The 12,434-nt window shown below is 41.0% G+C and overlaps 1 protein-coding gene across 5 annotated transcripts in view; it reads right to left on the bottom strand.

Annotated features, from left to right (window-relative positions):
- Positions 1 to 12,434, bottom strand: part of pde4dip (phosphodiesterase 4D interacting protein) — a 162,706-nt gene that overhangs the window by 74,646 nt on the left and 75,626 nt on the right. For all 5 annotated transcript variants that reach the window (XM_060917440.1, XM_060917437.1, XM_060917442.1 and 2 more), the window contains 2 exons: positions 8,708 to 8,845; positions 5,467 to 5,586 (listed from right to left, as the gene is read on the bottom strand). In XM_060917440.1, the coding sequence (XP_060773423.1) occupies positions 5,467 to 5,586; positions 8,708 to 8,845 (258 nt within the window). The remainder of the gene's footprint in view (positions 1 to 5,466; positions 5,587 to 8,707; positions 8,846 to 12,434) is intronic.

The raw sequence follows: 12,434 nt of genomic DNA, 5'->3' as shown, positions 1-12,434 counted from the left end.
CTCCCACCCCCTGCATGACACAGGGGTGTCATATCAGAGCATCTTCAGTGGGAGACCGAGGCCACCGAGGAGCACCACAAAACGCCACAGGAGGTCTTTCCTACCAGTGGCCATCAAACTGTATAACTCCTCCCCCTTCTGCAGGATGGACAGATGATCATCTCATCTCATTATCTCTAGCCGCTTTATCCTGTTCTACAGGGTCACAGGCAAGCTGGAGCCTATCCCAGCTGACTACGGGCGAAAGGCGGGGTACACCCTGGACAAGTCGCCAGGTCATCACAGGGCTGACACATAGACACAGACAACCATTCACACTCACATTCACACCTACGGTCAATTTAGAGTCACCAGTTAACCTAACCTGCATGTCTTTGGACTGTGGGGGAAACCGGAGCACCCGGAGGAAACCCACGCGGACACGGGGAGAACATGCAAACTCCGCACAGAAAGGCCCTCGCCGGCCACGGGGCTTGAACCCGGACCTTCTTGCTGTGAGGCGACAGCGCTAACCACTACACCACCGTGCCGCCCTGATTATATTTATACTTTATCTTTTATGTTATATTTGTCATGGAAGTGAAAGCATTTAAAATATTTTTTTTTTTATCTGCAGTTTTGTGTAAGTCATATTTTAGCTATTTATTTCTTCATTAAAAAAGAAAAAAATTATATAGCTCAGAAGCTTGGAAGGATTCTACCAGCGATCCCTATGCCAGCTTTTGAATATCAGATGGTGGTACAAGGTAACTAATCTGGAAGTCCTTGACAGAGCAAAAACTTCATCCATCGAGACTATGAGCCGCCTCAATAGGCTCCATTGGCTGGGCCATGTTTGCCGCATGGAGGACTGCCATATCCCAAAGCAGCTTCTCTTCAGCGAATTAGCGTTCGGTAAGTGAAACAGAGGCCGCCCGAAGAAGCGCTGGAAGGATTGTATCAAGGAGGACCTGAAAGCCTTCGGATTCGACCTTTCCTCCTGGTTCAATCTCTCTAAAGACAGGGATGCCTGGCGCAGCAGACTGAGAGATGGCCGCCAATTATCCGAGGATGCACTAGTCAACCGTTCCAAAAGGCGCCGCGTGCGACGTCATATGAGAGCCTCCGGTCGTCACACGTGATGCAGACCATAAGTGAAGTGATATATATATATGAAAATATAATTTAAAAAGTTCAGGAGTTTTTAAAAACACATGGGATGGTTTTCAGTATGGGTATCGTTATTGGAAAAGAAAGAAAAACGTCTGTCCAGTATTTTGACAATTCACCTACCTGACAGCTAAAGATTCAGTCTTAAATAATCCTGACTCCTGCACCTTTAAATCAGCACGCAGTTACTTGTCACACTAGTTTTTGTGGTTACTGCCTCATATAGAGGCGGTAGCCACTATGTCATCGTGCTGTATGAATGGAAGAGTGCAACAATCGTGCATGCGCATAAGTATTACAATCACCAGAACAGCGAATCATGATCTCACGATATGAACAGTTGATCTTACGTTATCAAAGGTGCACAAGAACAAGTATAAGAATGTAAGAATGAGCGTAACAATAGCAAAACTTCGTAACCAATCAGCGCTTATCCTGATCAAGTTCAATTACCCGTTCTCATACATGTCAACCTATACGGAATGTCTGTATTTTATACGGATTTGATTCAATAAACGTAGTATACGGGCGTACAAATAAAGTTATACGGATTCTTTAAAAAACTTCAATATTTATTTAGAGTTATAATCAATTCCCACGATGATAAAAGAGCGCATAACATTTACAAACGTACTGTACACCACAGAAAGCACAGACAGCCAGTAAAGAGTCTTATGAAATCGCGCGTTATCTTGTGGTAGCGAGACTTCGTTCCACTTTTGATCATGCGCACACCGCATTGCGAGAATCCCGCCAACCCGGAAGTAACATTTTGTTTGAAACGCGTATTTCCACCTGAGAGACTTTCACTAGCGACTGAAAAGATTCTGAATGGGCACTCCAGCAAGATCAACACAGACACTTGCTGTGACATGCAGCCTAGTGAGGTATTGGTGCAGACTGCTAAAAAAGCTGTCATGGAGTACAATTCAGAACATTAGAGTGACACTTTGTGTTTTTGTCACACATTGGAGCTTTGTATTCATTCTGAAGGTTTATTGTTATTAATATTGAATAAAAAGTAACTTGGATATATCATTGTTAATTATCATTCAAATTTTAGATAAATTATTTTAATTTGCATCTTATACGGATTTTATAAGGGAAATATGGATTTTGGAGGTTGGTTATACAAGTTTGATTGACCAAAGGTTGACATGTATGCGTTCTATTTCTTGATAAACTTCGGAACCAATCAGAACCAGAAACGAAAAGAAAAACCTCGTTATAACTTCGTAGTATCGGAAGATAATCAACAGATTAAAAAGATAAATGAAATTCACCTTGTGGTTCGCCAAGGCTACTGATTCGATATCAAGTAAGTGGTGTTTATTTTAAGAAAATTTACAGCGCCCTCCACAATTATTGGCACCCCTGATTAAGATGCATTAAAAGCCTTAAAATAAATTCAATTTTTATTGCAGAAGCATAATCTCACACTGAAAATTGTAGAAAAATGTAACCCTTAACTCAAGTGAATTAAAAAAATAATAAAAAAATCCCTGACTAAGAAATAATTATTTTTCATAAAATCACCTGTTCCATAATTATTGGCACCCATAACAATTCCTAGAAAATAAATGTAATTGAAGCATTTCTGTCATTTCTACTGTAGTTTATAAAGTTGATCGGAGTATCTAGGAACCTTTAATTAGTAATTCATCACATCCTGTTTCCCTGGGGTATAAATATGATGTGACACAGAGGCCTATTTCTCTTATCCACTCTTCAACATGGGAAAGACAAGAGAACACACCATTCAAGTAAGGCAGATGTGTGTCGACCTTCATAAGTCAGGCAATGGCTACAAGAAAATAGCCACTCGCCTACACCTGCCCATATCTACAGTCAGAGGAATCATCAAGAAGTTTAAAACAATCGGAACAGTGGCAAACAAGCCTGGATGAGGATGCAAGTTTATCTTGCCACCACGCACAGTGAGGAGGATGGTAAGAGAAGTAAAAAGTTCTCCAAAGCTCACTGTTAGAGAATTGCATCAGAGAGTAGCATCTTGGGGTCACAAAGTCTCCATAACAACCATCAGGTGCTATCTACATGCCAACAAGCTGTTTGGGAGGCATGCACGGAAAAAGCCTTTTCTCACTTACAAGCATAAATGTAAACGACTGGAGTTCGCCAAGCGGTACTGGGACTTCAGCTGGGACCGTGTGCTTTGGTCAGATGAGACCAAGATAGAGCTTTTTGGCAACAAACACTCTAATACATCACAAAAGATGAGTATGCGGAAAAGCACCTCATGCCCACTGTGAAGTATGGGGGAGGATCGGTGATGCTGTGGGCTTGTTTCTCTTCCAAAAGCCCCAGGAACCTTGTTAGGCTGCATGGCATCATGAACTCTTTGAAATACCAGGACATTTTAAATCAAAATCTGGTGGCCTCTGCCCGAAAGCTGAAGATGGGTCGTCACTGGGTCTTTCAGCAACATAATGACCCTAAACATGTGGCCAAATCGACACAAAAATGGTTCACAAGACACAAAATCAAGCTCCTCCTATGGCCATCTCAGTCTCGCAGACCTCAACCCAATTGAAAACCTGTGGGGTGAGCTGAAGAGGAGAGTGCATAAGAGAGGACCCAGGACTCTGGACGATTTAGAGAGATTGTGCAAAGAGGAATGGTTGAATATCCCTCTCTCTGTATTCTCCCATTTTGTGAAATGTTATAGGAGAATATTAAGTGCTGTCTTGTTGGCAAAAGGGAGTTGTACAAAGTATTAACATCAGGGGTGCCAATAATTGTGGCACACATGATTTCATGTAAAAGAATTATTTCTTAATGTGGGATTTTTTTCCCCACTGAATAAATGCACTTGAATTAAAGGTTGGATTTTTCTCTTTTTTTGCACTGTCCTATATTATTTAAAAAAATGAATTTATTAGAAGCCTAAGAGCATATCTTAACGAGGGGTGCCAATAATTGTGGAGGGTGCTGTACGTTTTGATCATCACAGCTTTTGTTTGGTTCTTCTGAAAGGTAAAATGAAATGTTTTGTAAGTTGTTTTTTTTTTTTTTGAGCTTTTTGTCCGATATTTAGGCTAAGACAATTCATGAACAAGTGCTTTCTTACTATTTTGAAAATAGATATAGTTCACAGCACTGTAACAAAGCCCTGATGCTGCTCACAGCTTGGTGATGCTTGCAAGAGATGAGGCGAGTATAATTGATAACATGTATTTATTTTTTTCACGATATATATACGGGTATATATATATTTTACGATCCGGACCCCGGTTACGGACCTTTGGCGACTCGCTCATTCACAACAACAACAAACATAGTAGCAATTTTTTTGTCAACATTTATTTTCGCATTTCTCAGTATAATAGCATTAATTTTACAGCATGGATAGCGATAACGACAGTCTTTTTACTACCCTGATGAAGACGAAATAAAAGAAAACATTTCAGGAGAAAGCCAAAAACCTGTAACTGTTGCTAATGCCGAGCAAATCCAGCAGTTTATTAAAGATATATTATATTTTTTGGGGGGCTTTTTTTTTCACCTTTATTAGATAGGGCAGTGTAGAGACAGGAAATGAACGGGAGAGAGAGAGACAGGGAGGGATCGGGAAATGACCTCGGGTCAGAATCGAACCCCGGTCCCCGGATTTATGGTATGGCGCCTTATCCAACTGAGCCATGACGCCCCCAAATACAGTAGTTTATTGAGGAGCAAAGGGCAGAAAATACAACAAAAAAGACGACCTACAACCTCGATGTCTTTGAGAAGTTCTGTCGAAACCTAACTGAACGTCGAAAGGTGGAAGACATACCTGGCGAAGAACTAAACATGTTGCTGTGCAACTTTTTCATGTCCGCAACAAAGAAAAATGGCGAGGTGTACGAGTCGTCCTCGCTCACATCTTGTAGCAGATTTGTTATAAATATGGTTTCCCTTTCGGGCGCTCTCATTTTCTGTTAGAATTTGGTAAAGAAAAAAATAAATATATTATTTACCAGCTTAAGGTCAGTCCGTATTGTGAAATACCATGACCTCGGTCTTGAAAATACTGACCTTGGCCCAGAGGCCTTGGTCAGTATTTTCAAGACCTCGGTCACGGTATTTCATGATACGAACCTCCCAGCTGGTAAATTTTATATATATTATATATATTTACTGTATGGATATGGTATCAGAAAACTATTTTATTTATAAGCAGTAGCCACATGTACCCATAGGGTACCTATTTTTGTTTGTTTGTTTGATTTACGACTGCATTATCTTCAGTGGTGTCGCCTGCATGTGGTCCAGTTCAGAAGATACCCGAAGAGACACGAGTTGTGGAGGAGAACACACCTCGTTGTCCTTGGTGCTAAGAGAGTCGCTTAGAGTCTGGATAGTCCTCTCCTGTCCTCGTGCTGTCTCCCGGAAAGAGAACAGCTCACACTCCATAACTGCAAGTCGCTGCTGCAGCTCCTGCACATCCACAGAAATATCAGGAAAAGCTGACATGTATACATCCTGTACTTCCTTAGATACCAAAAACACATCCTTAAGGTTATCTGTGTCACATGCAGCGAATCATTTTAACAAAAATTAAACATGCTTAATTCAACATTAGGTGTCAGACCAGGCATTCACATTCAAAGGGTTGCCAGGTCTCAGTGGAATTTTCACCCCAAAACTAGTTACACGCTTAAAGTGCATATTCTGGACCAATTTTGTTTTTTTTTTTATATGAAAGTATGTCCCTTTACACACTCATCCAGAAGGGTAATTTTGCACAAGGCCATCTGTCTACAGCAGAAAAAAATAAAATAACAAAACGCATCTGGAAAAATCCCAAGGGAGTCTGGAGCCAGATTTGTGACGTTACCTGCGGAAGCGCCAGCAGGCTGCGCGAGCTTTGCATGGTTTCAGTGCACAGCCTGTGTAGGCCAAGCGCTCCCATTTCTCTCTCATTGTCCGGTCTTTTGGGAAACGATGAGTACTAATCCCATCAAGATTGGTGTTGCTACACCCTCCTATGATACATCTGTTAACCATTTTAATAATTACGCGATAACGTTGAAGAAATTTGCAGAAAACCACCAGGTCGTTTTCTCATAAACGAACCAGCGCTGACGTAGGATTCAGAGGGAGGCATCCCACACGCGACGTCACGAAAATCAATGTTTGCCGGGAAATCCAAATGGCAAGTTTTTTCAGAGGCGGACCAATTCGCCTCAAATGGCTTGATTTCAGCTGAATTTTTCTGGTACTGCGCAAGGTAAAAAAATTGCACAAAATGCAGAATGTTACAGATATTTGACCAAAGTTTAATATAAAATAGGAGAATTACATTGATCTTGCTCACTGGCGGCTCGTTAATAGGGGCGATTTGGGCGACGCACTCCCAAACAGGGAGGGAGATTTTTTTTTTATCTACTCCTACTACCAACAGTAATGTCATTGTCCAATCAGGCTAAGGTCGCGCCTGGTGTAGCCACGCCCTTTTGGGGCAATTTCTGTCAGGTTCAGATTTGCCCCAAAATCTCCCATTGACACTAATGGTACATACGTTTTTTTTTTCGAAAATCCTGCTCCCAATGCATTTTCTATTAGGTTTTATGTGCTCGCACAAGCAGCATGCTTACGTCATACGCCTGTTGCGCCGCGCAAGTGTTGCCAGATTGGTTTTAAGTGCATTTTGGCGGGTTTTGAACATAATTTTGGGCTGGAAAACGTAACTTGCGCGGGAAATGTGTGAACATTCTATGAAGAATATGGCGAGTGTTGAGTGCAACAATACGATAGCGTCTCTGAAAGAAGTTCCCTTTAGTCGTCGTACCAATGAGGAGAAAACGGCAATCAAACAGCTAGGACCTCCTAGACCCAATTTAAACATCAAGCAAGTGTCTACGAAGGGGGAAAAGACCTACTCAAGAGGTTTTAACAAGAACTGGTACCACCGGAAAACTTGGCGAGCTGGCTGTGATGTAGTCAGTGCTCTTTTTTGCTACCCTTGCGTTCTCTTCCACCCTGGAAGTAGCACAGCAGACGGTACAGTGATATCTGATATTTGAATTTACTAGGCAAAAGTTGTGTGTGTGTTTTACCAATGGCAGTTTAACATTGCCATGTTTTTGTTTTACCAATGGCAGTTTAACATTGCCATGCTTGGAATATTTCAGTAGCCTCAAGTTCTCTCTGACTTGGTGTAAATTAAGCATATTTTCAGTTTTTATATATTGTACAGTATGTGTTCATTGGAGCCAGCAGCACCTTACCTTTTTTCCAACTTGTTAAGCCAAGTTGCACTGACTACAAAACCTTGTGTAACCTTGTGTGTATATAGCTAAATAACTAAAGCCTTTTGTGTTCATTGACATGCTTGTAATACTTTAAATTTCCTTTTAAGGCATGGCTTTCTGGAGGAATTCTTGGGAAAAAAAACTGCAGAATTTATTTAGAATTATTATTTGTTGTTAAAATGGTGCAATTCCATATAAAAAAACACATAATTAAGCTGCACATGTTTGTTTGATGGTTATGCTTTTCTTCATCTTTTTCAAAACTTAAATAAACACTTGTTTTGGATTTATATCCTGCCACTTTAATTGCATTCTTTAGAATTGAAGAAATTAGAATATGTTTATAATTAAGAATTTGTGGGCGGCACGGTGGTGTAGTGGTTAGCGCTGTCGCCTCACAGCAAGAAGGTCCAGGTTCGATCCCCGTGGCCGGCGAGGGCCTTTCTGTGTGGAGTTTGCATGTTCTCCCCGTGTCTGTGTGGGTTTCCTCCGGGTGCTCCGGTTTCCCCCACAGTCCAAAGACATGCAGGTTAGGTTAACTGGTGACTCTAAATTGACCGTAGGTGTGAATGTGAGTGTGAATGGTTGTCTGTGTCTATGTGTCAGCCCTGTGATAACCTGGCGACTTGTCCAGGGTGTACCCCGCCTTTCACCCGTAGTCAGCTGGGATAGGCTCCAGCTTGCCTGCGACCCTGTAGGACAGGATAAAGTGGCTACAGATAATGAGATGAGATGAGATTAAGAATTTGTGTCTACTTATTATAGAATACTGGAATAATATGAGAAAATAAATGAGTAATGTAATATTAATTGATTGTGATGTTTTGCTTTCAAGGCTTCACGATGAATCTTCCTTAGTTTTAGCCTGGCAAGCCAGACTAAATGTGAATATTTGCCACTCGTGGGCAAAAATATTTTTGGCGCTAGGCGGGTGGGTCTAGTTTACTAGGCTATCTTAGTTTGCCACCTTTAACTTGTTCAGTGTTGCCACCTAGTGGAGAGAAGAGATATTGTCTATATTGATATCTGAATTTACCAGGCAAAAACAAGTTCGGCCAATTGATTTGCTACCTAGGTCAATTTACTTCAGTCCTGTGGACATTTACGGTCCGTGTAGACATAACGGGGGAAAATTGCCCCCCCTGAAAAAAAATTCAGGAGCCGCCACTGATCTTGCTCCTGAATTTACCCGTGAAATGCACTTTAACAAAAAACTGAACAACAACTTAATAATAACTTTGAGGTAAAGCCGTTTTTACATATCAAGATTGTAATAAAGCCGAAACAATAACACGGTTGGGTACCTTGTTCTTTGCTTCATTCTCTCGGATCTTAGTTTGGAGAGACTGGACCTGTAGCTGGGCCTTCTGTAGTTCAGTCACACACTGACCAGCTGCGTTTTCATACTGCACCAACTGAACCTGCTGCTCCGCAATCAGCTTCTGATAAGCGCACACACATACACACGTTTCAGAGATGAAATTCTCCAATCTGTACGTTCTTATTTCATTTACCTTTGCACATTATTCTCATAGATTTAATTTCCTAATGAATATTCATAATATATTTTCTGAGATACATATCGATGCACGGGCGGCACGGTGGTGTAGTTGTTAGCACTGTCGCCTCATAGCAAGAAGGTCCGGGTTCGAGCCCCGTGGCCGGCGAGGGCCTTTCTGTGTGGAGTTTGCATGTTCTCCCCGTGTCCGCGTGGGTTTCCTCCGGGTGCTCCGGTTTCCCCCACAGTCCAAAGACATGCAGGTTAGGTTAACTGGTAACTCTAAATTGACCGTAGGTGTGAATGTGAGTGTGAACGGTTGTCTGTGTCTATGTTTCAGCCCTGTGATGACCTGGCGACTTGTCCAGGGTGTACCCCGCCTTTCACCCGTAGTCAGCTGGGATAGGCTCCAGCTTGCCCGCGACCCTGTAGAACAGGATAAAGCGGCTAGAGATAATGAGATGAGATATCGATGCATATCCTCAACACTACCCAGACTGCATTAGAGTTGGGTGATATGACAAAAAATATCATATCATGATATTTCAAACCATTTCTCTGATACATGATGTACAGGTTTCTTTAAAAAAAACTGCCAGGAAAACAGGGATGCTAATAATAATAATAAATGATACTCTTATTTGCCATGTTTAAAATGACTTAATGAAAGGAAGTTTTTTAAATAATCTCTTTTTAATGTTCATTTTACAACATTAAAAATAGTGGAAAAAAACTTCTTCGTCAAATTTGTTTTGAGTTACAGTTATTTAAATTTTTTACTGATTAAAAGATAGCACGGTATCTCAGAAGTGTGTATGTTTACACTGTTGCTAACACTACGCTGATACAGTCACTCTCTATGCCTTCCACAGGAAGTCCCTTTTTCCTGGATGGCACGTCATTCATTTCCTTATTTTCAGTCGGACTCTATCTGCGCTTACTTTCACTCCTCTCAGGAGTGTCTCAGGCTGCCCAAATCCATAAATTCATAAAATTATCTTCATGGCAAAAGTCTTTTGTAATTCCTGTGCATATATTTGCCTAATGGTGGTCTGTTGCTTTTCATCTATATTTCAGACAGCAGAGATCAAGGGTTATGTTCTCTCCCAAAGGAGGAAGAGTGTATAAGGGATATTGTCCTGTGCTGCATGCTGTGGTGTTAATGGATTAAAGCTGGCCTTGGATAGTCCAGTCTAGAGCCAGAGACCCAGAGCCAACACTGGATCTTGAATGAGTGACACAGTGTTAAAGCTATACTGCCTTTCAGATTTTTCAAGTGTAGGTCATAAAAAGAATTTTCCCTGACACCCAGTTATTTTTGTTTAGTGGACCGAAAGCTACTGAATTCGAATCACAGACTTCCAATTTTAGTAGGTTTTTTTTTTTTTAATAGAGCAATTCATGAATTTAGGGCCATGTGGCCCTAAATTCTCCGCTATTTTTTCCTGCTTCACCATGACCCAATACAAGATACTACGTCATGTATCATGTGGTGGGTGTTCCCTGTTCACGCATGGCATTGTGGGATACAAATTTGAAACAGGAGAGAAAAATGGAGGACATGAGTGTGCGAATGAACCGTGAAAGACCGACTACAGTAACGGAAAGCGAGAAGAAAATACGTTATGTTGCGAAGGAAAGGAAACGCAGGACCAAACTAATAAATATCGGTGGTCAGCGAGCACCTCGGTGTGATCAGCTGTTCGTTTAGCGACAGAATGATGGAACTGTCAGTGCACGCTCAAAGTAAACCTGCGCATGCGCACACGGACTTCATCTGTCTGCTTGACTGCACGAAGCGTGCAATTCCATGCACATTATTTGCTTGGGAATCCCCTCAAATTAAATAACTTCCCAGCCACAGAATGGCCTGGGTTTTTATATTATATATATATATATATATATATATATATATATATATATATATATATATATATATATATATATATGACAGAAATAAACATACATCAGAATGACCAAATTTCAGAGGGAACTAAATTTCACAGATTTTATGAAATTGAAAGGCCGTCTAGTTTTAATGCCCACCTGCTGCTTTATCACCAATGTAGCACTGCCATAATCTAAACACATGGTTTATACCAAGGTCCAACCAATAAACCTGATAAATATTATCGGCCAATCTGAGCTAATTGCTGATAAATCTGTATCGGCGTTTATAACAGCTGATACATGACAATAAGAAACAAAAAGACAGACGATGTTATGTTTTAACCATGTTATGAGTGTTGTCATTGCTTAGTTTGTCCACCAGAGGGCACACTGCAACTCCACTGTTGGCAACACAATGTTTGGAACGCCACAAATCCCAACAATCAGCTGACCCAAGCAGAGTGCAGTGGAGTAGCAGTTGTACACACAAATAAATATCATACAAATGTACAAATCGCATTTTTTAAAAAGTTGAAGTAAAATTATTTTGTACAGTTCCTCTATAAATAAATGAATAAAGTCTCCTAAATTATTTCGTAGTTATATTAAAATTGCATATATGCTATATTTGAGTGATGGAGATGGATTCAACATTATTTTTCTCATTAAGTAAGCTATACCTGAAAAATGCATAACTAATAAATGTGCATGTTTCCAGTTTCAATAGTTATGTATATCAGCCTAATTAAAGTAATTTTGCTGTATACACAGTTCATAATGTTTTTCCCCCATGTACATTTAGGCCTTCTTGATTATTTTTGTACTATTCGTAATATTTTAATATATTTCTATTTGAATGAAGATGTGGGGCGGCACGGTGGTGTAGTGGTTAGCGCTGTCGCCTCACAGCAAGAAGGTCCTGGGTTTGAGCCCCGGGGCTGGCGAGGGCCTTTCTGTGCGGAGTTTGCATGTTGTCCGCGTGGGTTTCCTCCGGGTGCTCTGGTTTCCCCCACAGTCCAAAGACATGCAGGTTAGGTTAACTGGTGACTCTAAATTGACCGTAGGTGTGAGTGTGAATGGTTGTCTGTGTCTATGTGTCAGCCCTGTGATGACCTGGCGACTTGTCCAGGGTGTACCCTGCCTTTCGCCCATAGTCAGCTGGGATAGGCTCCAGCTTGCCTGTGACCCTGTAGAACAGGATAAAGCGGCTAGAGATGATGAGATGAATGAAGATGTTTGATTTTTTTCGAGGTGGGTATCGGTCGATAATATCGGTTATCGGAAATCATAGACCTTTTTTTTTTAAAATCAGTATCGTTGCCAAAAATACCTTATCAGTTAGGTTGGGCCCTGGTTTATACTAAGACCAGTGCGTTACTATGGTAATGATGATGATGAAAGAAAAGGCAATCTTATACGTGCTACTACTTTAGTAAACACTTTTGGTGTGTGTGTGTGTGTGTGTGTGTGTGTATGTATGTGAGTATTTAAAGACACAACAAGGGAAAACTCCTCTAAGGACTGGCTTGTAGTAGTAAGCACTGTTGCCTGCAACAACAGTTGTCATGGCAGTGAATGTGTTGTTAAGAGAACACTGAGTGATCAACGAATTAGGAAATATAGCCAAGAGGCTTCTCCAGACA

The sequence above is a fragment of the Neoarius graeffei genome, chromosome 3 (genome assembly GCF_027579695.1).
Source record: "Neoarius graeffei isolate fNeoGra1 chromosome 3, fNeoGra1.pri, whole genome shotgun sequence".
Classification (NCBI taxonomy): domain Eukaryota; kingdom Metazoa; phylum Chordata; class Actinopteri; order Siluriformes; family Ariidae; genus Neoarius; species Neoarius graeffei.
Note: the sequence above shows the minus strand (reverse complement) of the source record. Positions and strands in the feature narration are given on the sequence as shown.